This window comes from Erinaceus europaeus, chromosome 8, assembly GCF_950295315.1.
Source record: "Erinaceus europaeus chromosome 8, mEriEur2.1, whole genome shotgun sequence".
Lineage (NCBI taxonomy): Eukaryota > Metazoa > Chordata > Mammalia > Eulipotyphla > Erinaceidae > Erinaceus > Erinaceus europaeus.
In genome coordinates this window covers 115,543,482-115,557,947 of record NC_080169.1, presented here as the reverse complement: position 1 = coordinate 115,557,947, position 14,466 = coordinate 115,543,482, and the positions used below count along the sequence as shown (strand labels likewise).

General features: G+C 49.3%; 2 protein-coding genes and 1 long non-coding RNA gene across 4 annotated transcripts in view; 1 reads left to right on the top strand and 2 right to left on the bottom strand.

Moving 5' to 3' along the window:
* Window positions 1-5,441, bottom strand: part of CASP2 (caspase 2) — a 29,916-nt gene extending 24,475 nt beyond the window's left edge. Inside the window, exon 1 of one of the 2 annotated variants that reach the window (XR_009551250.1) lies at window positions 5,290-5,441. Coding sequence is in view for 1 of the 2 variants with exons in the window: in XM_016187809.2 (XP_016043295.2) it covers window positions 5,290-5,363 (74 nt within the window). In the remaining variant the exon portion in view is untranslated. The remainder of the gene's footprint in view (window positions 1-5,289) is intronic. The other variant, XM_016187809.2, reaches the window with a different exon arrangement.
* Window positions 5,442-9,487: 4,046 nt separating this feature from the next.
* LOC132539951 (uncharacterized) lies at window positions 9,488-10,768 on the top strand. Its single transcript, XR_009551251.1, has 3 exons — window positions 9,488-9,594; window positions 9,691-9,875; window positions 10,346-10,768. It is a non-coding gene; the product is annotated as an uncharacterized LOC132539951 (long non-coding RNA).
* TMEM139 (transmembrane protein 139) lies at window positions 9,818-11,269 on the bottom strand. The gene is made up of 2 exons (XM_007522312.3): window positions 11,012-11,269; window positions 9,818-10,287 (listed from the first exon to the last, which is right to left on the bottom strand). The coding sequence occupies exons 1-2, from the start codon at window positions 11,248-11,250 to the stop codon at window positions 9,885-9,887; spliced, it is 642 nt and encodes a 213-aa protein (XP_007522374.1). The 5' UTR covers window positions 11,251-11,269; the 3' UTR covers window positions 9,818-9,884.
* Window positions 11,270-14,466: the final 3,197 nt, after the last annotated feature.

Sequence of the window (14,466 nt, the reverse complement as noted above, 5' to 3'; positions counted from 1 at the left end):
ATTTAACATAATGGCAAAACCCAAGTCAACTGCCATTGTTCACAGAAGAAAAAGAAATTAATGAAAAATCAATCACTCTAGTCTATTCATATCAAATCTTAAGTGTGGATTTTAAAATGTACAGTTCCTGTGGGTGGGGTGACGGCTCAGTGGCAGAGAGAGCAGGACTTGCAGGCTGAGGACCTGGGTTTGACCCCTAGCACCACACATGCTGGAGAAGTGCTCTGGTCTCGCCCATAAAATAAAGAAATCAGGGAGTCAGGCAGTAGCGCAGCGGGTTAAGCGCACGTGGCGCAAAGCTCAAGGACCGGAGTAAGGATCCCAGTTCGAGCCCCATCTCCCCACCTGCAGGGGAGTCGCTTCATAAGCAGTGAAGCAGTTGTCTATCTTTCTCTCCCCCTCTCTCCATTTCTCTGTCCTACCCAACAACAACATCAACAACAATAAATACAACAATAAAACAATAAGGGCAGCAAAAGGGAATAAATAAATATTTAAAAAATAAAGAAATCAACCTTGGCACCAGGCTGACACTGGGGCCAGGTGCGTGTACATCTCTACCAAGCTATTGGACATTTTTATTTTTCTTTCTTTTTGTTGGCATTACAAATCCACTGCTTCCAGTGGTCATTTTTTTCTTTTTATTTTATTTGATAGGACAGAGAGAAATTGAGAGGGGAGAGGGAGATAGACAGAATGATAAACACCTGCAGACCTGTATCACCCCTTGAGAAGTGCCCCACACCCGCAGCCTGGGAGCAGGGGCTCAAACCCAGGTCTTTGAGTGTGCTCAACTAGGTATGCCAACACTCACCTCCCACCTTTTTATTTAATGGAGTCAGTGAGAGACAGACTTACAGAAGACATCTACAGAACTGCTCCACCATTCATGAAACTTCTCCCTAGGGAGTCAGGTGGTAGTGCAGCAGGTTAAACGCATGCGGCGCAAAGCACATGCGGCGCAAAGTACAAGGGCCGGCGTAAGGATCCCAGTTCAAGCCCCCAGCTTCCCACCTGCAGGGGAGTTGCTTCACAGGCGGTGACAGGTCTGCAGGTGTCTTTCTCTCCCCATCTGTCTTCCCCTCCTCTCTCCATTTCTCTCTGTCCTATCCAACAACAACGTCATCAATAACAATATCAGTAACAACAATAACTACAACAATGAAAAACAAGGGCAACAAAAGGGAAAAATATAAAAATATTATATAAATATAATATTTATATATATATATATATATATATATATATATATATATATATATATGAAACTTCTCCCTGCAGGTGGAACATGGGGTTGAACCCTGATCCTTCAAGATGTTAAAGTGTGTGCCGTAAATACATCAACTAAAATAAGGTTTTTCAGTTTATGTGACCAAAGACACCAGAACGGATCAGGATCCTGGAAGAACTACATAAACTGTGTTATAGGAAGTCAGTAACATACAACATCAGATGTTGTTTTCGACGGGTTACGTTGTTTTCAATGGGCTGGCTTCACGGGCGGGTAACAGACGACCAGGGACTCATGGTTGAGCTGTAGGCAGTATCTCTTTATTCATGCAGGACGCAGCACAATCTAAGCTGAGCTAAGCTAAACTCAAGGTAAAGTACTGTAAAACTCACAATGCTGTCTTTATATATACTTGCCAAGTAAGGTGGAAACAGGATGTGACATAGAGAGGGTGGAGAGAAAAGTGACTGGTGAAAATCAGTGTGACAAAGAGGGGGCAGATTAGGCGAGAATCCTATCACTGAACCACAAATGCCCTGGAGGGAGGGTGGAACTTGTTAACAGTGGTTATGTAAATAGAACGAAGTGGTTATGTAAATAGAATAGTGTTAAGCAGGGGGGATTTAAACCAAATGAAACAGAAGGGGTCTCATGCATACCAACAATCAGACATAACCTGAAACCACTAAAGATCTTAAGAGCATATTAAGCCCAACTTATTTTGATATTTCAGTGTGCCAGGAATGTCTTGATTGCAAGGATCCCTCAGTTCTGCTACAGATTTTGAAAGATAATCAGCTTCTGCTTGTGAGCTGTCAAGACTCGCATTTCCAGTACATTTCGTCGATGTGCCTAGTTTCAGTCAATCCAGAGCTCACCAGGCCTCTGAGTTACTCATCACAAACACACAGCAAAGGAAAGGCTCGCAGTCGATGACCCAGGCATATATATATATATATATATGTATGTATATTATCCATGTGTTACAATGAGCAAGGACCTGGGTTCAAGGCCCCTGGTTCCCACCTGCAGGAGGAAAGCTTCATGCGGTGAAGCAGGGCTGCAGGTGTCTCTGTCTCTCTCCCTATCTCCTATTTCCTCTCGATTTCTGGCTGTCTCTATTCAATAAATAAAGACAGTAAGAAAAAGTTGGGGTCAGGTGGTAGCGCATCTAGTTGAGTGCACATGTTACAATGTGCAAGGACCCAGGTTCGAGTCCCCGGTCCCCACCTGCAGGGGGAAAGCTTCACAAGTGGTGAAGCAGTGCTGCAGGTGTCTCTCTCTTCCTCTCTTATTCAACCTTTCCCTCTCGATTGCTGGCTGTCTCTATCCAATAAATTAAAAAAAAAAGATAATTCATGGCAAAATAGCTCACCTGGAGAGTGTGCTATCAGCCAGAGGTGTGCCCCTGACCCCCAGCACACTAAATGAAGCTTTGGGGATGTGGCCTTTCACTCTCTTCAACTTATAAATAAATAAGTAAATAAACAATAAACCTGTCCTGGGCAGCCTGGGAAATAGCTGGTGGAGCACAGAATTTGTACCTGAGGCTGTGGGTTTGATCCCCGACACAGATTACACTGGAGTGGTGCTCTGGTTTTTCTGTTTCTCAAACGGAAACAATTTTCAGTGCGCATTGGCCTGAACTAGGTTAGAACGGGAGGAGGGATGTGCTCCTTAGAACCAGTCAGTGAAACACCAGGCATCTGCAGGATGCACTTGGCTTAGTCCTCAGGTCAGGGATTAAAAGTTAGAGAAGGGAAGGGCATAGCTGAGAGTACTCGGGATCCTCAGCAGGAAAGAACCATTCCTTAAACAAGCCTGGGTTGGAAGCAGTCAACTGTGGTTACATTTTGGATTTGGGAGAATGATGCCTGAAATTCCATTTTAACTTCCTGCTTCGCTTCTATCATGATATTCCTCATACCCTAAACCAGTGAACATCAGTTACCGCTAGCATTTAGAGAAATCCCAATTCTAGCGGCACACACAAGGATCCCGATTCCAGCCCCCTCCCCCAACACACACATACACACGTGCAGAGGGGGTCACTTCACTTGTCTCTCCCTACCTTCCCATCTATCCAAAAACAAACAAACAAACAAAAAAAAACCACCAAAAAACAAATAAGCAAAAACAAACAAAAACCAACGGCCACAGGAGTGGAGCAGTGGATTCATAGTGCAGGCACTGAGTCCCAGCAATAACCCTGGAGTCTCCAAAAAAAAAGGGGGGGGGTTGAAATCCCAATTCTGAATCAACTTGGAAACCTCCCAAAGTGGGAGGTCAGACTCTGATTTCCACCCTGCTTCTAGGTGGTTTGCTGCCTCCTTTAACAAGTTCACAGTCAACATCTACTTTTTCAACTTGTGTATTTAACGAGAGGGACCAGAACCGTGCTCTGGCCTTACCCGTGGCAGAGGGGACTGAATGCAGAGGCCTCAGAATGAGTGTCTGCAAAGCACTGAGCCACCTCCCCAGTCCACGATCTGTGTTGTCAATGTGTCACACCCACTGTGGGAAGGGCGGAAGCCCAGTACAATACTGGGTAGGTCCTTAGGATCCTGCCAAGCAGGCTTACTCCGGTATCTGCCCCTAATCTGCCAGTCCTAGTATTCTCTCCCTTCAAGCTTCAAGCGCAGCGGGTTAAGCGCACGTGGCGCAAAGCTCAAGGACCAGCATAAAGATCCCGGTTAGAACCCCAGGCTCCCCGCCTGCAGAGGAGTCGCTTCACAGGCGGTGAAGCAGGTCTGCAGGTGTCTGTCTTTCTCTCCCCCTCTCTGTCTTCCCCTCCTCTCTCCATTTCTCTCTGTCCTATCCAACAACGACCACATCGACAACAATAACTACAACAGCAATAAAAACAAGATCAACAAAAAGGAAAGCACAAGCTTCCCTCCCCCTCAGTATCCATTCTCTCCAGGACCCCTCTGTCTGTCTGTCTGCCAAGTGCCAGTTCCTGCAGAAGGCCTGCCTCTACACTCTGCTAGTCTATTACCCACCCACCCGCGCCCGCGCCCGCGCCCACGCACACACTCCTCCTCCTCCCCAGAGCCTCACCCTATTCAGGCTCATCCAAACTCTCCATTCAAGAGACTCTCCTAATTAACTCTTTGCAGCGCCAGGCCTGCATTTCTGGTCAATAATTCCTGAAAACTCCCGGGAGGGAGCTTCACTTTGTCTCCATCCACCTGCTCTTTTTTTTTCTGCCTTCCCCCCGCTAGGATTAGAATCCCCGGTAGGGACAAAGTCACGGTGGCCTGGGACACAACATGCGGAAAGGGATGGAGAGGATGTACACAAAGGGGCTTCAGGAGCCGAGCTTCTGCTCCTTCCTGCAGGTTTTGGTTCCGAAGGCCTCGGTGGACCCTCCTCCACCACCATCACCCCGGTCTGGACTTAGAGGCCTCAGATCTGTGCTCTCCTGGGTCGGGTCAGGTCTGCTCTGAAACCAGCTGGCGCGGGGCCGAGCTGGATGCACGGGGGGATAGGTGGAGGGTGGAGGCTGGCGGGTGGAGGGGGACTCCCGGGAAGCTTTTTGTGCTTCGCAAAGAAAAGAAAGGAAAAAAAAAAAAAAACTTTGCAAACCCAGATGCAAAGATCCGATCTTGCAACACTTAGGAAACCGCCAGGCTAGGACGCAACATGCAGGCTGCTCATGGAGAGGGAGGATGGGAGGGAGAATGGATGGATGGATGCAACATGCAGGCTGCTCATGGAGAGGGAGGATGGGAGGGAGAATGGATGGATGGATGGATGCAACATGCAGGCTGCTCATAGAGAGGGAGGATGGATGGACGGATAGATGGATATGGAGGCTTGAGAAGGAGACCCAGAGAGGGTCCTGAGTCCCCCCATCTCCCTAGAGCAGGATGAGGGGAGGCCGGGGCGACCTGTGCACCCGAGGGCCCAGGCAGGGCCCCAGCCCACAGCACCTTTGGGTGCTCAACCCTCCCCCCGCCCCCCAGGAAGGCTCCCGCGACTCCCAGGGGCTCCAGAGGGCGGTGCCAACCCTTCTGCCCCCTCCTTAGGTCCCCTCGGGCCCCGCCCGCACTCACCGGCGCCCCCTGTCAGCAGCCACCGGCCTCCTCCGCCGGAGCACCAGCCGGGGGGGCGCGCACGGTGCCGCCATTGCCACTTTTCCCGGGCTCCTGGCGCACCGCCCACAAACAAAACCCGGGCCTTCCCGGACGGTGCGCACTGCGCCTGCGCCGCACTGCCCGCGCTCCGCCCCGCCGCGGGGACGTCCCTGTTACCTTGTATGCGCAGGCGCAGAGGCCCCGCGGCCGGAGGCGCGTTGTCCAATAGCGTGAGAAAGCGCGCTTGCTACGGAAAGGGAAAGGGCGGGGCCAGGGAAAGGCACCGCCTCGTCCGGCAGCGGAATCTCATTGGCCGGTGCTTCCCGCGGAAATCTCAGTGCCCGGCCCTCTTGGCCGGGAAGGGCGTGGCCTCGCTTTTCCGGTTATTGACATTTACCTGCGGGCGGGGCCAATATAGGGAGATGGGGCGCCTGGGAACCCTTTACGGAGAATAGCACGGCTTTAGTGGGTCAGAAACCAAGCTGGTTTCCGACCACGAAGATCTACCTGCGAACAAGCCCTGGACCTCTCAACTTAGATTGAAAATGGATTCCAGAAGAATTTAAAGACGGGTGCTGTCTTTGTTGATCTCACAGCAGCCTATGACATGGTCTGGCACCGGGGTCTAGTCAAGATCTCAAGATGCCTGCCTCCATGGGTGGCCAACACTATATTGTTTCTTCTCCAAAACAGAAGATTCCGGGTGCATCTGGGTGACAAGTCTAGCAGATGGAGACTTGTCTCAAGTGGCCTCCCCCAGGGCTCTGTTCTGGCTCCTATGTTATTTAATATTTACATCAGTGACCTCCCAGAAACTTCTTCAAAGAAGTTCATCTACACCGATGACATCTGCTGTGCAACTCAGGCATCCAAGTTCGACATCCTCGAGGAAACACTCACGAAAGACATGTCTCTGATATCTGATTACTGTAAAAAATGACGACTAATCCCTAGCACTGCAAAAACGGTATCATCTGTTTTCCATCTACACCATGCCTCGGCCTCGCGTGAGCTTAATGTGCAGCTTGGCGATACGAGAATCCGGCATGAAGCCCAGCCAGTCTATCTTGGCATTACTCTCGATCGCACTCTGTCATTTCATGAACATCTCATAAAAAGTGCAGCAAAGGTGGGCGCGAGGAATCACATCATTGCAAGACTGGCCAGCTCCTCATGGAGCGCGAGCACTTCCACACTACGATCATCATCTCTGGCATTATGCTATTCCACTGCAGAATACTGTGCCCCAGTATGGTTCCGTAGCCCCCATGTCCACTTGGTCGATTCCAAATTATATTCCTCCATGAGGATAATTTCTGGAACCATCCGTTCCACTCCGGTTCCATGGCTGCCAGTTCTTAGCAACATCGCCCCGCCAGATATTCATCGGGATGCGGCATCATCTAAGTTCATTTCCCAGGTCTACGCTCGACCGGACCTGCCAATATACGCGGATATCTTCGCCCACCCTGTCCAACGCTTGACGTCTCGTCACCCAATCTGGTCCCCTATGCCTACACTGAACTTCTCTGTTCCAGTCTCTTGGAAACAGAGTTGGCAGTCAGCTGAGGTAAAGAACAAACACCTCATCACAGACCCCTGCAAGCGTCAACCCGGCTTTGACCTAGCACGTTATGATTGGGCCCTCCTCAGTCGCTATCGAACAGGCCATGGCTGGTGCGCTGCTATGTTCCATCGCTGGGGAGCCAGAGACGACCCGAAATGCCCCTGCGGCTACAGACAGACTATGACCCACATAGTCAATGACTGCCACCTCTCCAGATTCAAAGGAGGTCTCGAAACTTTACATCAGGCTCAACCTGACGCTGTTGACTGGCCAAGGAAGAAGGGCAAACGCTAGAAGAAGAAGTGGGTCAGAGGGGGGGGGCAGGAGAGCAAAGGGTGACCTGTTTCCAACCATTGGAGCCTAACATGCTTGCACATTTCCCGCACAGCAGAACATCCGGTATTACTTACTTATTTTTTTTGTTATTAGTGATTTCATATTGATTTACAAAATTATGAGACAACAAGTGTATAATCCCACCCCGTTCCCACCACCACAGTTCTGAGTCTCCATTCCCTCCATTGTAAACTGCAGTAGGTCTCCCAAGGTCACAGATATGGGTCAGCTATTATTTCTATAACTATCGATATTCATATATATTTGCCCCCTTTTTTTCTTTTTTAAAAATATATTTATTATTTATTCCCTTTTGTTGCCCTTGTTGTTTTATTGTTGTAGTTATGATTGGTGTCATTGTTGTTGGATAGGACAGAGAGAAATGGAGAGAGTAGGGAAAACAGAGGGGGAGAAAAAGCTAGACACCTGCAGACCTGCTTCACCGCCTGTGAAGCGACTCCCCTGCAGGTGGGGAGCTTGGGGCTCGAACAGTGATCCTTAAGCCGGTCCTTACGCTTTGCCAGGTGCACTTAACCCGCTGCGCTACCGCCCAACTCTCACCCCCCCTTTTTTTCTATGACCCTGCCTTCTCTTCCTTTCTAAGTCACACCTATACCTATTGCTATTTCATAATGCCTTTTTCTTCTTCTCCCTCCTATCTGGTGTTTCTGATGGGATATTAGGAAGCAGCATAAGCAGAACAGGGGTTCACTAGATTAGGGGTGACAGAGCCTGTGTTGCCAACGTTTCAAGATAGATGATGAAAATGAGATTCTTGAATCCTCTACCACTTCTCGCCCAAGAAGTTCAAACATCATTTCTGAGCCTCATCTTCAACCCCCATCACAATCTAGGTCCATCTCCCTGGGGGTAACTGACTCCACTGCTGCCCAATAGTTTTGGGGAGACCCTCTTCAACCCTTGTGACCCACCTCCCCCCTGCTAAAAAGGACAGGGGGTGGCAGCCCGGTAGGTGGCTCAGTGGATAAGGCATTGGATTCTCAAACTTGAGATCCTGAGTTTGATCCCCAATATTGCATATGCCAGAGTGGTGTTCTGGTTCTCTCTTAATAAATACATACATAAAATAAACATATAAAATAAAAAGGAAAGGGGATGACATGAGCTTTGCAATATGCTCAAACCAAGCCTGGAAACAAAAAGTCAGCAACTCTCACGCCCATCCATTCTTAACTCCTGCTGGCTGGGCACATTTGAAAATAAAGAAAGATAGTTAAGACTGATTGGGTTTTCTTCTAGCAGGAAGTCTGAGGCAGTGTGGTCCAGGAAGCTGGAAGCTCTGGGAGCCTTTGAACCCTCTCTGATTGGCCCACATTGTGCTCCTGGCTTTCCAGTTTCCTTCCCTCTCCCCTTACAGCTGTTATCAAAAGCAGACACTTGTAGAGATAACTCACTAGGTAGAGTGTCTGTCTTGCCGTGAACACCATGTGGGAGATGCTTTGGTACTGGAGGAAGCTTCAGTTGTGTGGTGTGTCTGCTCCTGTTTTTTTTTTTTTTGGTGTGTGCATCCTCTCCATCTAAGTGCAAAACTGGCTCAGAAGAGCAAAATCACACATGTGCAAGGCCCCTGAACTGGAAAGAAAGGAGAAAGACACTCCTTAAGGGAGGAGGTTAATTAGATTTATTTTTTAATTTATTATTTATTGAATAAAGACAGGAAACAAGAGGGAAGGAGAAGATGGGAAGGGAGAGAGAGAGAGAGAGAGACAGAGACACCTGCAGCACTCCTTCACTACTCGTGAAGCTTCCCCCCTGCAGGTGGAGAACAGGGGCTCAAACCCAGTTCCTTGCACATGTAGCATATGCACATTCACCCACGTGTGCCACCACCTGACCTAGATTTAATATACTGCAGCTGTTCAATGAGGGCGTGAATAGCAGCACAATGGCTTTTCCCTTTATGCAAAGGCTGATGTTTGGCTTCCTGTGGCTCTGGGCACCAGGCCCTCCTCTTTCAGTTTCAGCTGGACAGGACCAGCTACCCACAGGTAACAGTCCCCTCCCCACACCCTGTGACTCTGCTCTACTAGGAGGCTGGACCCCCACGAGGCTGTGCTGGGACCATCCTCTGCAAGCACAACTGGTCTACCAGCCTGTGCCAAGTCCTCCACGCCCAGCGCCAATCACCCCAAGGCAGGCCCAGCAGCTGAGTGGATGGCTTGGCTTGTTAGCTTATACTTTATACTAGAAACACACTGGGCTTTGGAATCAGGAACAGCAGAGTCCCAATCCTCTCTCTAAGCTACTGAGTACCAGCAGCATGTCCCTGTGCCCACGAGGAAACACCCCCACTCTCAGAATTCTCAGTTTTCAAGCAATCACACCTCACAAGGCTGGAACCCTCCAGTGACCTAGGAAAGGTAAGGTACTTGGAGTAGAAGCTATCCCTGGGATGCTAGGTCCTTCTTCTTTTCTGCACAGCCTCTGTTGCATCTCCACTCCAATCCTAATTCCAGAAATTGTGGCCACAGAGGCAATTCCAGAAAGTGGCCTGCAGACTCTGCTGTGTACCTCACACCGCTCCACAGGGAAGGACTCACTGGGTGACAGTCCCTGTCGAGATGTCCCAGTGAAAGGCTAATCGGCCATGAGACCAAGTGGGTCATTCGGTCCCACTCTGTGCAGATGGGCAGGGATCCTGGTAAGCCGCTTAGGGGGGCGTCCAGTTGTTCTCATAGAAAACGTTATCATCGTCAGGGTGGGCAAAGCAGACATCATAGGCAGGGGGAGGCGTGAGGGGCTCCAGTTTGGGGGGTCCTTCCAGGTTCTGCATGTCGGAAGTGGAGGACATGACCCGTGGTCCCTGGAGCTGAAGGCTGACCCGAGTTTGCCCCATGCTGCCACCCAGGGTCAGAGAGCCCTCCGAGACCACGCGCCTCTGCAGCGTGGTTCTCCTGGGTCCCTGAGGGGACTGGCTGGACTGTCTGCCCCTGAGTCCTGGAGGTATTGTGATGCTGAAGTAGGGGGGCGGCTGACCCAGCTCTGGGGGGTGGCCCTGGGACTCAGACACCACGGCCTCTTCATAAGTTGGCACCTCAAAGACTTCATTGTCCCTGGGGAGGAGAAAGAAGGTCAGTTGGTAGCTGCCTGAAAGCGTTCTTTTTCTCACAGTCTGGGGGTATGGATTGACCTGCCAATGCCCATGTCCAGCGGAGAAGCAATTACAGAAGCCAGAACTCCCACCTTCTGCACCCCAAAAAACAATTCTGGTCTATACTCCCAGGGGGATTAAAAATTAAGGAAGCTTCCAATGGAGGGGATGGTATACAGAACTCTGGTGGTAGGAGCTGGATGGAATTTCACCCCTATTACAGTGATATCCCTTACAACCTTGTAAATCAACACAAAATCACTAATAAAAAAATAAAACATTTAAAAAAAGAGTTTTTGGGAGCCGGGCGGTAGCGCAGCAGGTTAAGTGCACATGGCAAGAAGTGCAAGCGACCTGCATCAGGATACTGGTTCGAGCCTCAGGCTACCCACCTGTGGGGGAGTCGCTTCACAGGCGCTGAAGCAGGTCTGCAGGTGTCTATCTTTCTCTCCCCGTTTTCCCCTCCTCTCTCCATTTCTCTCTGTCCTATCCAACAATGACGGCATCAATAAAGACAATACAACAATAAAACAACAAGGGCAACAAAAGGGGAAATAAATAAAATAAATATAAATATAATTTTTTTTAAAAGTCCTTTTTTATCCTACTGCCAGCTCAGAGGGTAGGTTGAGGGGGGCAGGGAAGGGAACTTGGGGTGTCTTGGGTCCACCAGCCCTTTCACTCACCGTGCAGCACCTGAGGGCCCAGGACTCTCAGTCTGGGTCTGCAGGGCTCGGAAAACCCACTCCAGGAAACAGGCCAGGAAGCAGGCCAACAAGAAGCCGCCACCCAGGGCAAAGAAGAAGTAAGCGGCGGGGCTGATATCGGAGCGGACGCTGAGTAGGGCGAGCCCCAGCAGGAAGGAGGTGCAGGCCAGGTAGAAGAATGGCTTCTCCAGTCGGCCCCACCACTGGCTTGGCACCATGGCCTCCTCCCAGGGGCTCCTGCAAAGAGACTCACGCTGCTGGGTGTGTCCTGGGGGGACAGACCACAGTCCCTGTCTTGGGGTTTCAGATCCTTGGATCTCAAATCAAGGATGGCAGAGGCCACAGCTGATGACCAGCAGGGGCCCTACAGGCTCTGTCACTGTAGGATCATGCTGTGGTCACAAGGTGGCAGTAGGCGTGGTGAAGAAGAGACACTAGCCCAGGAGTGGGGTGGAGGTACATAGAACCTGGGTTCCCCCCCCCCCCCCATCCCTTCTCCTCTGCTTTCTCCCCTCCAGCTCAGGTGTGTCCTTGCCATCCAGGCGCCAGACCTGGGTGGAGTTTCTGCCCGGGGGCTAGATCTTCATCTGGTTTTCTGGAATCCAGGCCATGGGGCAGGCCCCGCCCCTTTGTCTGTATTGCTCTTTGGGGACCTCCACAACACCCGGCACCTCCTCTCCAGTCTTGGGGGTCTCAATAGCACCCTGCAGGCATGAAGCATCCCCTTCCTACCTAGCCCTGATTTCCAGTGCTCTCCAGACAGTCCAGTGAAGTGCCCTCCCCAGCTACAGCGAATCAGAACACAAAGACAAGACAGAAACTGACAAAAGCCTGGGGGGGGGGGGGCGGGGGAGAGTGATGACCCACCTTCTCCCCCCACCCCCAATCACTCAGAAACCCCCAACGTCCACCGACCCTCACTTGCTAGATTCAACTTTCATGTTTCCTGCCTGGAATCACTAACAACACACAGCTAGACCACCCAGCAGTTTGCACCCCCAAAACAGAGCCCCCTGAACTCTACAGGGCAAGGACCACAAAGCTGAGAGACCCCTCCCTCACCTTCCTCCCCAAGCCAGAGACCCTTCTCACCTCCCCTGCCCCAGGAGTTCCTCACCTATCTCCACCGGACTCTGCAGAAAGCAGGTTGTTGGGGATGGGGGGGAGGGGGAGCAGGCAAGAAGAGGAGGAGCCAGCTGGCCCCACCCTTCCAGCCCCAGTCTAGCCCAGACTTCCTCCCCACCCTGTTCCCCTCAAGACTCAGCTCCTTTGCCCAACCTCCGTGTGGCTGGCTTTTGCTTGTTGTACCCAGTCCCTAAGGTGTTTTAAAGATCATACACACACACACACACACACACCCTCCGCGGTAATCTTTGTACTTTGGACCGGGGTTTAAAATCACATGCCCTGCTCTGTTTTTGTGAAGGACATAGGGAGTACCTTGCTTTCTCAGCAGCCCACCCTAGGGGTGTGTGCACTTTTTGCTCCCTGGAGCAGAGCCCCTGGTTTATATCATCCCTGGTGAGATCACAGCCCTGAGGCTCACAGACAGGACTGCCTGTCCTGTTTCTGCCCACAACGTTCCCACCCCTAGGTTGTTCTGAACTCCAGGCTTTCTACTCGTAAGACCTGTTTGTGCGGATGCTTCTAGGCCCCGTTAACTCTTTGTATTTTTTTTTTTTAATCTGTGATTAATAGTGGTTTACAAGATTGTGAGATTACAAGATAAAGATCTATATACCTCACCCACCGCCTGAGTTCTGTGCCCCAACCATAGGCACCGTTGTTCTCACCAAGGCTTACAGACAGTTTGCTGTGGGCTTGTTGTTGTTATTGTTGTTGTTATTGTTGCAAGTTTATGCTGTTAGAAAGAAAAGTTTACCCTTTCATCTCAAGAACGGACTTGGGAGACTTGGAAAAGCAGGAAGTGAGACAGTTTATTCAATTCTGCAGAATCGGGCACCATGCCAGCCTGGGTCCACCAGGTTGGCACACACCTGGCAGAGACCACAACCAAGTATTTGTTCCCTGAAGGTGGTTTGAAACTGCCTTGTTCTCCATGGATTGGGTACACAGGTTCACAATCTTATCACAATTGGCTGGGGGCGGGGCACGTGGAGAAGCATGTTCTTCTTTAGGTTAGGGGCTTATTTAGCCTATGTGACCCAATTCACATAGTTGTGTGAGGTTCTTTAGCATGTGAGTGTCTTAGATTAAGAGTTCAGTTCTTACAATGACTGTAAGTAGGTCCCCGAGCAGGTCCCTTTTTCCTGGAAGGCAGGGTGTGTGCATGTGTGAGTGTGTGTGTGTGACACTACGATAACACATGTCCTATTTGGATTATATACATATACTTTGGAAATGAGGCAATCTTAACTTCTTACAATATGTTCCAGTTCTCTAGATTCCACATGAGTGAATACATCCAAATAGCTGTCTTTTCATCTCTTTATTAATTTGCTAAGCATAGTCACCTCCTGTTCTACTCATTTTGTCTCAAAGGACACAATACCCTCTTTTTGATGGCATAGTAGTATTCCACAGAGTATATATCCCATGACTTCTTTAGCCAGTCATCCGATGATGAGCACCGAGGCTGCTTCCACTCTTTGGCTATTGTGAATAATGCAACTGTGAACACAGGGGTGCACATGTCCCTTGGAATCAGTGTTTGTGTGTCTTTTGGATAAACACCCAAGAGTGGTATCGCTGGGTCATAAGGTCAGACTGGAACATGGGTGGACCAGCAGGCCATGGAGACAAACTCCCACAGTGGGCCTTGCCTTAGACATGACTTTTGAAGATTCAAAATTTGAATTCCCTGTTAACGTTATATTTTCTTATTTGTGATTAATAGTAGGTTACAAAGGATCAAGAAGAGAAGCATCAAGAAACACAAGCAAAGTCCCAGAGGTTCCAGGACTGAGAGAAATATGGATTTTAAAGAGAATGGGGAAAGATTCCTTGTAGTCTTAGAGTTTAAGGAGGCAATAGATACTATAATTAATCGAATCAATAGACACCACAATCAATAATAGATTACTATAATCAAGTTACTTGGGAGCTTGGTTTTCTTTGAAAATCCTATGGTTAGAATTTACCGTACTGTACCATGATTTTTGTCATTTAAGACTTTGAATTCTGTCATTTAAAACTTTCTACTAATAACTGTGTCTTAGATACTGAAAGGACCAGATGATTGTGATCTTTCTAGCCTAAGGTTCTAGGTATCTTAGTATTTGAAAAAAATAGTTAGTTTTAGAAATGTTTTAACAATTTAAACTCTGTATCAGAATTCAATCAGTTTATAAATTTGAAACATTAAATGCTTAGACTAAAGGAATATATACTAAGAACTGAAATCTAGGTAGTTAAAGAACTTGAAACATTCAGTCTATTTTTCCCCTGACATACTGACTAAATAATGATTTATA

Coding starts and splice junctions, on each gene's coding strand:
- TMEM139 (XM_007522312.3), bottom strand. CDS start 11,250: ATGGTGCCAAGCCAGTGGTGGGGCCGACTGGAGAAGCCATTCTTCTAC. Junction 10,288..11,011: donor GGGCCCTCAGGTGCTGCACG/GTGAGTGAAAGG, acceptor TCTCCTCCCCAG/GGACAATGAAGTCTTTGAGG.